Source organism: Myiozetetes cayanensis, unplaced genomic scaffold (assembly GCF_022539395.1).
Source record: "Myiozetetes cayanensis isolate MyiCay16 unplaced genomic scaffold, myiCay2020 scf14, whole genome shotgun sequence".
Classification (NCBI taxonomy): domain Eukaryota; kingdom Metazoa; phylum Chordata; class Aves; order Passeriformes; family Tyrannidae; genus Myiozetetes; species Myiozetetes cayanensis.
Window position 1 is genome coordinate 19,533,014 of NW_026087048.1, and position 14,650 is coordinate 19,547,663.

Consider the following 14,650-nt stretch of genomic DNA (forward strand, 5'->3'; position numbering starts at 1 on the left):
GAAGAGGAAATCTCTGGCCACAATAATTAACAATTCAATGCTGCTCCTGCTCTATCAGTCCTTAAAATGGGCATAAACGACAGAAAGGACCAGGACGAGGGAAGCACCTGCTTGTACTTCTTGAGGATGGTCTCTTGGAAGCCCAGGAAGATGTAAATGGCTCCCTGGTGCTCGTCCTCCAGGGGTGCCCCCACCACCAGGTCGTTGTAGGTGTCCTGGTTGAGGTCGGGCACGGCGGCGATGCAGGAGCCGAAGCGCGAGTTCTGGTAACTCTGCAGGTCCACCAGGGCTCCACCGGGAACAAAGCGGTTCTGCCGGGCCAGCCAGAGAGAAAAGGGAGCAAAACAACCCCAAAAACCATCAGCAGCAGCCTGGAAAGAGGAGGAGCCCCTCAAAGATGCATTAATTAATCAATGTGGCAGTGACATTAACCAACGTGGCAGCGATTTCACCGAGGAAGGAGGGGAGAGCACTGCTGGGGCTGTGGGAATTCCTGTGGGACACCTCCCCAGGCAGGGGTGAGCCCCTGAACCCCACACCAGCCCCGTGTCTGCTTTGCCTTCCTTTTGGAACATCCTACATAAATAATGGCCTCAGATGTGTGGTTTGGGGACGGGGACTCCACTGCTTGGGGGTTGGGCTCTGCACCCTTGGATGGAGAACACGACCTGCTCACTGCCTGGGGACCCCCAGAGCCTCATGGGTTTGCCTCAGAAACCGGATTTTGAGTGAGATTTGAGGGTGGCAGGAAAGCTGGTCCTGCCCCAGTGCACCAGGGAAGGGGACAGGGGTGGCACATGTCCCGTCCCCGTGGCAGAGAGACCCACCTTGCCTCTCCCCAGAGCCCCATGCCCTGGGTGCCCTTGGAGGGAACGGGTTTGTGGGAGGTACAGTGGATGGAGATGTTTCTCCAGAGGGACACCACGTTGCAGAGACCCTGTTTTGAGCCCTGTTGGGGCTGGGAGCAGCAGGACCTCACTTTGCACCTCCCGCACCACCACCCGGGATGTCTGATGGGAGCTGGCGGGTGGGGTGGCACAAGGGGACACAGCTGCTATCACAGTGCCCCAAATCCCTGTCCCCTGTCCCAAATCACCCCCTGGTGCTGCCACGTACCTCCTGCAGGGTGTAGACATAGACCTTGCCCCTCTCCCTGCCCTCGCTGAAGTACATGGGGGCTCCCACCAGCAGCACGTCGGTGACGCCGTCGCCGTTGACGTCGAGGGAGTTGATCTCGCTGCCGTAGTAGGAACCGATCTGCAGGAGACAGGAGAGGGTGGGAGCGATGCCACCCCCCCTCGTGGGGACATCCCAAGCCCTGCCCCTGCTCCAGCCCCACAGTTTGGAGCCGTGGGTGCAGTGACACCCTCAGCTGTTGGGACAGTTCGCAAAATGAAGGGTTGATTTTTCCGGGGGAGATAAAATCAGTGCAGCATTCCTGGCAGGCATTACCTGCTCTCCTTTCAGGGCCTGGTGGATGGTGAGGTTCCTGTTGCTGTGCATGCTGAAGAGGATGACCTTCCCCGTGTGGTTGAACCTGGGAGCTCCCGCCACGTAAATCCGCTCGTGCTTGGTGGAAACGACGGAGGAGACGGTGTAACCTGCAAGGGGGGTGGGCACGGCGTGAGAATTCCCAGCTCCTGCTCCCAGGGCCTGCTTTCCATCAGCCCCCAGCTGGTGACACAGCTCTGGCCGCTCCCCAGAGCGGGAAGCTTGGAAAGGCAGATTTTTCCATGGCTTTGGGTCCCCTGCTCAGGTGCTGCCAGGCCTCGGGCAGCACTGCTGTGCCAGGAGTTCTGGCACTGCCTGGAAAAACCCCGTGTAAATCCCTCTTTCATCGAAGGTGAATCCAACTCCTGGACTTTAAAGTGTTTCATTTCATGGCTCACATCAAGTCAAACAGCAGTGGGGTGCTGGGGGCAGGAAAGGGCTTTGCTGATGCAAAATCCTGGTTTTCAACCCCAGCTCCAGGTTTCTGAACCTTCACGCTCAGTTTTAAATGCTGCTTAAATTATTAGAAGTGAAACAGGTTGCCCAGAGAAGCTGTGGCTGCCCCTGGATCCCTGGAAGTGTCCCAGGCCAGGCTGGATGGGGCTTGGAGCAACCTGGGCTGGTGGAAGGTGGCCCTGGCCATGGATCCTTCCAGATCCCTTCCAACCCAAGCCATTCCAGGATTCTATGAAACTCAAAGCTTGACCAGCCATGAAACTGGATGGGATCACCTGGAATCACATCCAGTTGAATTTTGAGTATCCTCAGGGATTATTGGGGTTTACAGACCCCTTTTCCTGGTCACAGGCCTTACCTGGGGTCCCTGTTTCCCTAAATATTCCCCTTTTTGGTGGATACTCCGAAGCCAAACATCAGCTCTGAAATCCCCAGGTGCTGATACACCAGCATTTCCTTAATATTCCCAGATTTCTCACTCCAACTGGTGGGAAAGACAGAGCCCAGCTGAGCTGCCCCACACTGCCATGGGCATCCCTGGAAGACAACTGGGACCCCCAGCCGAGCCTGGGGGACACTCTGCTGTCACCCCACGGATGTCCAGGGGCAGTTTGTGATCCCAGGGAAGGGCCCTGATGTGCTGGCAGGTGACCCCCCAGCACCCCACCCTGCAGGGCAGCCACATCTCTGCAGAGAGCCTTCCTTTTCCCAGCCAGGCTGATATTTTTACTCCAGCCACACATGGAACGGATTAACCCAGCAGGTATTTCCTCCCTAGGCATGAAATTCCATCTCTGCTTTTAAAACATTCCAGGAAGCTCTGTGGATGACCCGGGCTGGCTCTGGCTCAGCTGTCCCTGAATTTAAATCCCTTTTGTGCTGCTCACCAGGCTGGGAGCGGGGCTCTTCCCAGGTGAGGATGCTCCTGGGCTGCATCCCAGAGCCCTCACACCCATGGGATGCAGGCACAGAGCCACTCTGTCATTAGTCACCTCAGGAATATGTTGCTCTTCCCATCATTAAGCACAAAATCCTGAATTCCCCCCCAGCAGCTCTTTCACTGTTCTTACCTAAATACGCCCCGTGATTCTTCAGCTCCTCGGGGAACTCCTGGAGATAAGATTCCCTCAGGGGAATGACCTTCCCACTGCTGGTTTCCTTCAGGACAGCTCCATTCCAGTCGTAGGCTCCCACTGCCCCCAGGAGGATCCCGTCCTGTGGGAGGGCAGGGGGAGCTTGAGGGGATTTCTTGCCAGGTGGAGGTGATTTCCCCCCCTCCCTTCCCCTCCAGACCAGGAAAACCATTCCTAAAGCACACCTGGAGGTTTTCAGACCTGCTGGAATGACGCTTCAACCCCAGTTACAGATTTTCAGGCTGCTTTTCCTCCCTAGGAAAAGCCCTGGACAGAATTCCCTGCTGGCTTTTCTCTGGGCCCTGCCAGAACCTTTGGGGTGGGGGGGCTGAGCATCCCCCTGCACTGCCAAGTGCCTTCCTCCACATCCCAGCATGTCCTTCCCAAGAATTTGTGGCATCAGGAGGAGCAGCTTATGCCTCACATGAGTGATTGAACATCACAATTATTAATCTGCCCCAAATCCCCATCTCCCAGCTGCAGAGGGTGGTGACAACCAGCACAAGGCAGGAGGAACAAAACCCCACATTTACTCTCTTACTTCCACAACGTGTGAGGAAAATCCAGTCTGGGACATTTCCAGGCCAAAGGAGATCTCATTCTTGTTGGTTCCTTAAAAAAAAAAACCAAAAGGGAATTTGTGTTTAATGGGTAGTTTTGTTTCCTGAGGGGGGGTGTCTTTGGTGAGTTGGGGTGGGATGAACACAAAGGAGCTCAACTGACACAAATCCCAATCACAGAACCATGGAATGGTTTGGGTTGGAAGGGACCTTAAAACTCATCCAGTGCCACCCTCTGCCATGGGCAGGGACACCTTCCTCTGGCTCAGGTAGTGACCTTCCACTTTTTCTTCATAATTGCAACTGGGAGAAGCTTCTCATCCAGGGAAATTCTTCCACAGGGAAGCACCAGGCTGGCTGGACTGGCAAACTGGTGGAGAGTTTGGCAAACTGGTCAAACTGGTTTGACCCAAATTCCCCCAACCCCAAGATGTTTAATTTCCAGTGCAAGCCCCCCATCTTCTGCTTCAACTGTTCATGCCAGGCTGCACTTTTCCCATGAAATTCAGACAAATTTAGTTTTGGAGACAGACAAACTTGTCACAAGGCAGACTGAGCTGACATTTGGAACAGAAATATTTCCTGGTATTTAATTTCAGCCAATAAACCAGAAACCCCAACGTTATTCCCATATTTCCAAGGTTTGCCATAAATGCCAAAGCCACCACAGCTGCCGTGCCCAGAATGAGGGGTGTCCTTTGGAGGAGAAGGGATCTGTGCTCCTGACACTCCAGGGATGCAAACCACTCAAAATAAAGATATTTCTTTATATGTGAAGCCATTCCCAGTATGATTGGAGGTTCTGCATTGAACAGATCTTGGGGAACCCCCGATGGGACTCCTTCAAATTCAGCACAGAGAAGATGAACAGCACATTTGCAGCCTGGCTTGGCTGGGAGGTGTCAGGGAGGAGCACCACTCACCTTCCAAGCTAAATATCCTCTCTCCCAGAGCATCCACAATGTCCTTGAGTGCTGCTTCATCCGTGACATTGAAGAAGTGTTTGTCGTCGGGGTCGCTCGCTATGAATTTGATCTCGTTCAAAAAGGCTTCGGGGTTGATTCCTCTTCTGTTGTAATAACCCAGGACCTGGGTGGGGGTAGAAATCCAGGGCTCAGGGGTTTTCATGGAATCATCAGCCCCAGGATGGTTTGGGCTGGGAGGGACCTTATATCTCATCTTGTTCCACACTCTGGCGTGGGCAGGGACACCTCAGGAACAGGGGTCTGTAAGCCCTGATAATCCCTGGAGATACTCAAAATCCTATTGGAATTTTGACTGATTCCAGGTGATCCCATCCGGTTTCATGGTTGGCCATACTTTGAGTTTCACAGAACCCTGGAATGGTTTGGGTTGGAAGGGATCTTAAAGCTCATCCAGTCCCACCCCTGCCATGGGCAGGGACACCTTCCACCAGTCCCAGGTAGCTCCAAACCCCGTCCAGCCTGGCCTTGGACACTTCCAGGGATCCAGGGGCAGCCACAGCTGCAATTTTCACATGATGGATAGAACCATCCCCAAAGCCCCTGAGCGGTGGCCACATGGAAGGATTCCCCATCCTTGACATCTGATACCCGTCCCGTTGTGGGGCCAAACCCTGGAGCTGCTGCAGTTCCTCCAGGCTGGACACCCCTCTGAATCCAGAGCTGAGCATCCCATCCCCCTGCAGAAGCAGCACCAGCCACAGGGATCCCTGGGAACACACTGGGAGAGGTTGTGTTGGGGCTCACGGGGCACCCCCTGTGTGGTTTTTGGGGCCTCTCCCTGCCCAGCTGTGCCCCCACTCACCGCCACCGCGTATCTGGTGACATTGTCCTTCTCGCTGTCCTCGATCACCTTCTCCAGGTCTGGGCTGTCGTGGGACTCTCCATCTGTGATGACAATCATTACTCTCTTTGCCCCTTTCCGGCCACCTTTCTGAAACGCTTCCGAGCTGCAAGTGAAGAGACGCCCTGGGCTGCTCAGCCCTGCCAGGAGGGTCGTGGTGCCAGCCCTGCCCACCTGCAACCCCCTCCCAGCTAGGGCAGGGCCATCAGCAAATGTTTTAGGATGCTAAAAGAGGATTTTTCCGTGGGTGGAGGTGGTTTCTCGCAGGAGAGGGGCCTCAATTCGTCAAAACTGGGCAGCAGGAGGTGCCCTCAGGTTGTGCCAGGGGAGGTTTAGGTTGGGTATTATGGAAAATTGCTTCACCCAAAGGGTGGTCAGACACTGGCACAACTGCCCAGGGCAGTGGTGGAGTCCCCATCCCTGCAGGGGCTTAACAGGCATGTGGATGTGGCACCTGGGGATGTGCAATTTGCAGCAGGAATAACTGGTTGGGATGTGGCAAAAAAAAAGCAGGAGCAGGGACTTGCCCCTGACAAGGGAGGAGATGGAGCTGTGGGTCATGGCTGCAACAAGTTCTGGGCTACCCTACAGTGCCTGGGGGTTGGGAGAGCTCTGCTCTGTGTGCTTTCAGAAAGGGGATCCAATTCCAGAGTCTGCCTCTGCTCCCTCCTTCAGCTCCAGCTCCCACTGGAGGCGGAGCAGTTTTATGGAGCATCATTTTTAAAGCCTTAATTGAGGACCAAACCCCTCTGCAAGAGCATTTTTAGCCTGGTGGCATCACCCACTTTCTAAGCAGCGAGGAACAGCGAAGGCAGGGGGAGGGAAGGCAAAGAAATGGTGATTTCAAGGCTGTGGAAGAGGAAGGGGAGAGGTTTTTACCGAGCAAACTCTATCCCATAGGCTGTCCTGGTCTCTGTGCCTCCCCTCTGCTCTATGTGACTGGCAGCTGCCACCACGTCTTTTACAGACCTGTAGTCATTTAAATGAAACTCATGGACAACATCTTCTCCATACTGAACAACTCCGACCTGGGGATTAAGGGAATATCACAAAGGATGCCAACAACCCCCCCCACAACGAGCTTTGTCAACCACACACCACCATCACCATTAAAATTCCTTCTTTCTGTCCCCATTCACCCCAGTTTTCACTCTCTGGGACCACTAAAAATGCTCAGTTTTATTTCTCTCACCCCTACCCTGCTCTGAAGGTTTGGGGGGATGTCCCAATGTGGACCCACAGCATCTCTGGTGGGACCAAACTGGGGTTATTTGTGCAAATTGTTGGAGATACCCCTGCCCAAATCCCAGCCCAAATCCCTGCCTAAATCCCAGCCCAAATGAGCCCACAATTGCTAACAGGGAGAGCATGGAGAGCTCTTCCCAGATGGAACATGCTGCCTGTATTCCCACGGGGTTGTGCCCGTTGGGATGTGAGGTGTGATCTCTCACTTAGGGACATCAGTGTGAGAATTAAATCCAGGGAATGAGTTAACCCCCCATATTTTGTGCCAAATCAGGCCACATTTCCAGGAAAGGGACACTGAGAAGGCCCACGAGCAGGGCTGGGGGGCTCTGTGTGACATGGGGGGACACACAGGTTGTGCAGGGGCTTACTTGGATCTGGCCGGGACCGATATAGAACTTTTTCAAGATGTTTATCAGGAAGTGCTGCACTTCAACCCAGGGGTAGATGCTGTTGGATCCATCCAGAACGATGATGATGTCCATGTAGGTCTGGCATCCTGTGGAAAATGCAGGGTATTACTGAGACACCTCAGTGGTGCTTGTGAAGGGGAGATTTACGGCTTCGCTCCCAGCCAGGTGCTTGCTCTGATGATTTATTTGAAAATAAAGCTGATTTCAATCACTCAGAAAGAGCCCTGGGCTCCAGCAAGGTGGAGAGAAGCCACAAGAATCCTCTCTGCTGGGCAAAATGGGATCACTTTCTAAGAATAACACTCAGTGGCATCTTTCCTGATTCAGATTCGGGGCTTTTATCCGGTCTAACAGAATTCCACACTTCAAAGAGCAGCGGGATCCGGCCCCTGCTCTCCCCACAGACCGTGCCTTGCTCCTGAGTCACTGCTCAGCCCTGCCTGCTCTCCCAGCCAGCACCACTCGGGCATTTCCTCCCTTCCCACTAAATCCTCAGTGAGGAGGCAGCCAAAAAAACCCCAGTGAGGACCCCAGGGCTCGGCTGTGCAGCACGAGCCATGAAGGATTAAGGCAGCAGAGCGGTTTCCAGTGGGGAAAATTGCTCAGCATCGTCTCTGTTTTGCTTACATTTTATAACATCCCTTGGAAAAGGGGCAGAAAAGCAGATGAAGCTGAATTTCCCAGTGACAGATATTTGCCAGCTGCTTTTTTTCAGGGCTTTCACGGGTTAGAGCACCAACAGATTTGAGTCACCCACCCATGGGTCACTCCATCCCTGTGGTCCTCAGCTGGGTGTCACCATCCCAATCCCAGTCTCACCCTGGCAGCCAGGGAAAGGAGCTGACCCCCTGCATCCCACTTACTACATGATAACAGCCTCTAAACCTCCCTAAAATCCCAATTATCCTTTGCAGAAGGGCTAAAACACCTCCTGGCCATGAAGGGGGAAGTGACACTGAGAGTTTGGTGGTGGGCTCTGCCTCTACTGCCTTGCTCACCCCAAAGTCCCATTTTCCCAAGCCCCTCTCTCTTCCATGGGAATTAATCCACACCAGAGGGGTGATGGAGGTTGGGAATCAAATCCTGTGCCCAGCTGGGAAAAGGAGCTTCCAGGAGCACTGTCAGGGCTTCTGCAATTCCTGCCACCCTCAGGAAAGGCAGGGAGCTTTCTCAAGACCTCAAAAATAAAGTCACGTCTCCCAGTGTCCAAATTCGGGCCAACTCCTTTCTCTTCCAGTCAATGAGAGCTTTGTTTTGTGTGGCCAAGTCCGAATTCTTTCCCTATTTTGCCTTCTGATAAAATATTCTGGATACTTTTATCCCTGGCTTTGGAAGAAAAAGGTATCTTTTTGTCTTCCCTGGGTGTCAGTCAGGAGGGAAATGTTTCCCAGATGTCTGTGGACGTGACCCCCTCGGAATCACTTCCCTGCAGCCACTTCCTCCGCTCTCCTGCCTGGCTCGAGCACTGGCACGGTTTGTTTTCTGCCTGGCACCGGAGGGATGAGGGAGCAGAGGCTCCCTCTGCCCCCAGAGCCGGGCTCAGGGCTCAGGGCACGGGGTTCTCACTCTGCAGAGCCGGAGCCACCGTCTTGGAGAACCTGAAGTTGGAGTTGACGCGGGAGCACATGCCGGTGGTGTAGTAGGAGCTCCCGCACTCGTGGGACCAGAGGGGGCTGCAGGCCTGGGGAAACATTGGCAGGGGTTAGAATGGCACTTCATCACTGATGGGTTGTCCCCTCCTTCAGCATCTTTGTCCCCATAGGAGGTGATTTTTTTGGAACTCTTTGGTGCATGAAATGTGGAATCTTGGGATGGAGGGGTCCTTAAAGCCCATCAGTCCCACCCATGCCATGGGCAGGGACAGCTTCCAGCAGCCCATGCTGCTCCAAACCCTGTCCAACCTGGTCTTGGATATGTCCAGGGATGGGGAGTCCACAAATATATATATATATATATAAAATATATATATATATCTGTGTGTGTATATGTGTGTGCATATATATGTTTATATATATATGTGTAGGTATATTTATATTTGTATAAATAATAGAATATATGTAACTCATAAAAATTATATGTCACATATAAATATATAAAAATCTAAACCTAAAGGTACTAATATATTTACATAAATATATATGAATATAAAATACATAAAGATATGAGTTCTATATTCTATTACAAATATAAATATATATTTCTATTTATATATAATAGGATATACCCAATTCATATATAATATATAAATATATATTGAATAAATATATTTAAATATATGAATTGTACATTCTATCATGCATATATATACTTCTATTTATATATAATAGGATATACCCAATTCATATATTATTGGATATACATATATTAAAATATATATTTAATATAATATATATAATGTATATTATATATATTGTATTATATATATTTAATAGATACATATATAGAGAGATACTAATTCTATATTCTATTATGTATATGAATATATATTTATATATATTTCTATATATAAAAAGATATATACAATTCATATATAATATAAAATATATATTGAATATATAAATATATATAAATATATGGACTGTATATTCTATCATGCATTTATATATATTTCTATTTATATATAATAGTATATACAAAATTTATATATTATATATATTTATCTATAATAGAACACATATAATTAATACATAAAATGCTATATATACACACATATATGTAAGATAGAATCATGGAATATCCTGAGTTGGAAGGGAACTACAAGGATCAGTAAAGATCAACTCCTTATTTTTATATAGAGAGATATATATATAAATATATATATATATATATAAAATATAGACATATAAACAGAGAGGAGCACCCTGCTGCCTGTCCATGCTGACATACACACACCCCACAGCAATCCCCCTCCCAGGCTGCCCCAAGGCCCCCAGTCCCTCACCAGAAAGCTGTTGTCCCTGGGGTTGGTGGCCAGACTGAGCCCCAGGCGCATGTTGTCCTTCCTCTCGGAGACGTTGGAGAGCGTCACCCGGCCTGGGGAGAGAGGAGCTGGTCAGGGACAACCCTGCAGAGAGCTCAGGCAGAAACCCCTGTGAGGGGCTCAGTCTCCTCCTGGACTGCCAGGCCAGCAGGTGTTGAGTGGCTGATCCATCTGCCAGAGCCCAGGAGATGGGAATGGCCCCAGGGCAGCCCCGTGTCCCTGTTCCTCCAGTGTCACTGAGCTGGGACCCAAACGCTGCCCCATCCAGCCATTCCTCTGCCCAGAGCTCTGGGACAAGCAGGTCCTCCCAATCCAGGGCTGCCCCTTTGCTGCTTTGCCTGAAAAGTAAACTGGGAATCATGGAAACGTGGAATGTTTGGATTGGAATCACCTCAAAACCCATCTCATTGCACCCCCAGGGACACCTCCCACTATTCCAGGTTGTTCCAGCCTGGCCTTGGACACTTCCAGGGATCCAGGGGCAGCCACAGCTTCTCTGGTCAACTGTGCCAGGGCCTCATTCCCCTCACAGCCAACAATTCCTTCCCAATATCCCACCTAACCCTGCCCTCTGGCAGTGGGAAGCCATTCCCTGTGTCCTGTCCCTCCAGGCCCTTGTCCAAAGGAAAAAAGAAGGAGGAAATCAGGCAATTAATGGTAAAACTGGGGCTTGGTTTCATTGCTTGTGGCCTTTGCAAGTCTTTTAGAATCACGAAATTATTTGGGTTGGAAAAGGCCTTCGAGACCATCCACCAGCCCAACCATCCCACAGCACTGCCAAGGTCACCACTCACCCACGTCCCCAGGTGCCACATCCACGGGGCTTTTAAATCCCCCCAGGAATGGGGACTCCACCACTGCCCTGGGTGGCTGTGCCAGGGCTGGACAACCTTTTTCTTTGAAGAAATGTTTCCTAATATCCAACCCAAACCTCCCCTGGTGGAACCAGAGGCTGTTTCCTCTCGCTGAGGTTTGAACCGACCCCAGATCTCCAACCTGGAGCTTGAAGGAGCTCAGCCTGAAGCTGAGCAGGTTCCAACCACCCCTTGTTTGTCCCTGGGGACCAGCTGCAGCTCTGGCTTCCATCTGAACCCCCTGAGCTTGATTCAACACAGATCTGCAGCAAATCCTAGAAAAAAAAGGGGCTTTATCCCATGTCCTGAGTCCTTCAGGATCCTGGCTGTCAGTGCAGCCACCCCACTGGATGTGACACCTTGGGATCACAGCTCTCCATGGGCACCAGGATGTTCCTGCTCCTGCTGCCACCTCAGGGAGGGAGGACAAGGGCAGATCCCTGCTCCCACATCACCTCCAGCTTGGCATCCCCTCAGGGCAGCTCCCATCTGGTTCCACTCAGAAGGCCCCAGTGGACTGTGCTCACTAGACAAGTTGATTTGGAACAAAACAAAATAGGATGTGCTCATGGAGCTGGTCTTGTCATTTGGAGCTCCCTCCCAGTGGAAAAAAAAAGAGATTGCTTTTTAGCAGGATTCAAATTCACACACACACGAGATTTGTTTCCTAGAAGAGTCTCGGTGTTGTCATCCCAAATAATGAAAACAAAAAGGAGAAAAGAAAACAATGGTTAAAAAAGAAATATTTGGAGCCAATCAATCAAATGTTGCAGATGATTCAAAGTTCCCCCTCTCTTATCAGATCTGGTAGAAACCCAGGACAGTTGAGATTCATAATGATGAAAAATAAAGTGAGAGCAGCAGCTGCTCCAGCTGCTCCAGTGTTAAAAACCCCAGATCTTGCCCCAAACCTCAGTGAAGCTCCTCGGGACCATGAGAAAGTTCCTGGCTCTCACATTCCCTGCTGAGACAGGGATGTGCCTGTGGGGTGTCCCAGTCTGGGCAGAAAAGGGGACTTGTCTGCTCCGACTCGGGGACGGCACATCCCAAAATCCTGACATTTGCCTTTGGTGCTGGACCAGCCCGGGAAACCCCGGGGAAGGTCTTGCTTGCTCCACCCAGGGAGGTGGGATTGGGATATCAGCAGGACTGGAGCACCCCCAGGGCCTCTCCTGCTGCAGCAGCACTGCTGGGGCCCAGGGGTGGTGTGGCTGGGTGACAATTCCCAAAACACCACAGGGCCAGGCTGGGTCCTGGGAACAAAACTTGCCTGTGCCCAGGGAACCATCTGAGATGGGCACATTGTCCAAGCATCCCTGGGGAGGGAATACAGATACTTGTGGGACCATTATCCATTGAAAAGTTTATCCTGATCATGTAATAAACCAGTGTAAGCTATATTAAATAATTAACATTTTTTACTCTATTCCAATTTGCTCATTTTTGCCCTGACACTGCCTAAAGCTCAGCACCAGGAACAACGTGAACTCCCAAAATAATTCCTTAACCAAAAATCCTCCCCAAAACACTCAGACCTCGCACTTTTAGGGCAACACAACCAGGTCTATCTTTGCAGACCAAGCCCCAAACCCCTGACAAAAATCACCCCACGATTTTTGAGCACGTGAAGGACCCCCTGGGGCTGTACCTAGGTTGAGTTTGGTGCAGTTGCTGTGGCTGTCGCTGGTCACTGGACACTTGTAGACATCTCCAGTCTTCTGCTGGCCGTTGGTCTCGTAGGGAGCTCCCACCACCAGCCTGGGGAAAGAGGGGTCTGTCAGTGCCCAGAGGGTGAGAAAACCCCCTGGGAAAAAGGGATCCCCCAGCCCAAATCCCCTGCTCGTGGTTTGGGGGGTGTCAGCAGGGTGAGGGTCCCTTCCTGGGGGACACTGAGGTTCCCCCATCCTGGCTCAGTGCAAGCACCATTTCCCCTTCCCATGGGAACAGGCAGGAATAAGCTGGAGCTCTGGAATTAATGCCCATCCCCTGGAACGGGGCTGAACAGATGCCTGGAAGGGAGTGAGGCCTCCAAAACCACCTGGAAGCACAGGAAGGAGCAGGGACCCCCATCAGCAGCTCATGGCCAGCACCAAACCCCTCAGCATCCCCTGAGGTGTCCCCCTGGGCACCGGCCCTGGGTAGGGGGGACACATCATCCCCTCTCACTGCTGATCACAGAGGAGCCTTCCCATGGAACCAGGAATGGTTTGGGGTGGAAGGGACCTCAAGGATCATCTCGTCCCACCCCCTGCCACGGGCAGGGACACCTCCCACCTCATACCAAGAGTGCCTTCAGGACAGGGATGTGTCCAAAGTCCTGCCCAACAGAACCCAGAGGAGCTGGGAGAGCACTTACAGCCACTCACAGCGGGACCCACAAGGAACTTTCCCCACCAAAAAGCTGACAAAGGGAATTTGCTCTGACCTGGGGTTGTTAAAAAGAGCCCAGAGCCAAACATCTGGATCTCCAGGGGTAGGTGAGGACACTGGGCATTAATCTGCTCTTTAAAATAAGAGCTGATAAAAATCCATGCACCCACCAAAGACACAGGTCTCTAGTCTGGGCGTATCTGGGACATCACAAACATTTTCCTCACTTTTTCTTCTTCTGGACCTGACCACAAAACCAGCAGAGCAAAGGAGGAAGGGAGCAGGACCTGAGGAATTTGCCCATTCCTTCCAGGCTGGTTCAAAAATACCCAGAACCACGAGTTATTGGCATCTTCTGCTCCAAATGTGTCGGCCCAAAATAAATCTGATTTTTTTTCCTTTGCTTTCAAAATCCTATCTGTGGATTCAACTGTCCGAGTGTGGATCTCCAGATAAAACAGGACCTCTTTTGTTCCACACAGCCCTTCCCAGCAGCTGGCAAAGCCACTGGCCCAGCACAGATGTTCCCTGTTAGACCAGAAATGGTCATTTTTTTTCTTCAGTGTTGCCTCTACAAAGACACTAAACACTCATTCTTTTATTCCATCACTATGAAAGGGAATTGCTCACCAAAGGAAAAGCTCCAAAATCCACGGATTCTCATGGAAACACTTCCTGTCTTACAGCCCTGGTGTTAACGAGGGGATTAATTGCAGCAGGGCAGTGTCCATCTGGAGCTGTCAGCATCCAGAACCCTGGGGAAGTCTGGAACCTTCTCCCAGGAGTTTGCTCGTGTCCCTCAGCCTCTGTCCCACCATCAGTGTCCAATGCTGGTGGCCAGAGAGGAGGGGGAAGGTGGAAGATGAAGAAGGGTGTGGGAGGGGGAGAGAAAAAGACCTTGAAGGCCTAAAGGGATAAAGGTCGAGACCCCTCAGAGAGTGATGTTCTCACTGTGGAATTCTTCATTCCCGAAGAATTTAACAGAAATGGGATTTAACATGAACTTCTGGAAGGAAAGCTGCAGGAAATCCCATCAGAGGCTTTCCCATTAGTTAATATTCACAGATTAATGTTGTCACACCACCCCATAACAAACATTCCTGCACACCACTGGTTAGAGGGTGGAAGGGTCCCTTACAACAAAGATGGTGCTGAGGACAACCCACCCATCCCCCAAATCTCCAGTTCTGTCAGGCCTGGGAGCTCAAAGGGAACCCAAATATTTCCAGCCTGTGCCATGAAGGCAAAGGGGCCGTGGACTCACGAAACCGGAATTCTCGTCTCCCCAAGACAATGGCATTGTTTCCCTTTTTGGTTCAAC

The 14,650-nt window shown here is 51.2% G+C and overlaps 2 protein-coding genes across 12 annotated transcripts in view; one reads left to right on the forward strand and one right to left on the reverse strand.

Moving 5' to 3' along the window:
* MAP2K5 (mitogen-activated protein kinase kinase 5) overlaps positions 1–2,130 on the forward strand; it is a 255,429-nt gene extending 253,299 nt beyond the window's left edge. Inside the window, exon 23 of the transcript XR_007628145.1 lies at positions 2,030–2,130. The gene's annotated coding sequence lies outside the window, so the exon portion shown is untranslated. The remainder of the gene's footprint in view (positions 1–2,029) is intronic.
* Positions 1–14,650, reverse strand: part of ITGA11 (integrin subunit alpha 11) — a 63,109-nt gene that overhangs the window by 14,236 nt on the left and 34,223 nt on the right. For all 11 annotated transcript variants that reach the window (XR_007628142.1, XM_050309506.1, XM_050309511.1 and 8 more), the window contains 12 exons: positions 12,608–12,717; positions 10,067–10,158; positions 8,692–8,806; positions 7,084–7,211; positions 6,347–6,495; positions 5,429–5,573; positions 4,564–4,729; positions 3,622–3,692; positions 3,018–3,162; positions 1,453–1,601; positions 1,117–1,257; positions 108–311 (listed from right to left, as the gene is read on the reverse strand). Coding sequence is in view for 10 of the 11 variants with exons in the window: in XM_050309506.1 (XP_050165463.1) it covers positions 108–311; positions 1,117–1,257; positions 1,453–1,601; positions 3,018–3,162; positions 3,622–3,692; positions 4,564–4,729; positions 5,429–5,573; positions 6,347–6,495; positions 7,084–7,211; positions 8,692–8,806; positions 10,067–10,158; positions 12,608–12,717 (1,615 nt within the window). In the remaining variant the exon portion in view is untranslated. The remainder of the gene's footprint in view (positions 1–107; positions 312–1,116; positions 1,258–1,452; positions 1,602–3,017; positions 3,163–3,621; positions 3,693–4,563; positions 4,730–5,428; positions 5,574–6,346; positions 6,496–7,083; positions 7,212–8,691; positions 8,807–10,066; positions 10,159–12,607; positions 12,718–14,650) is intronic.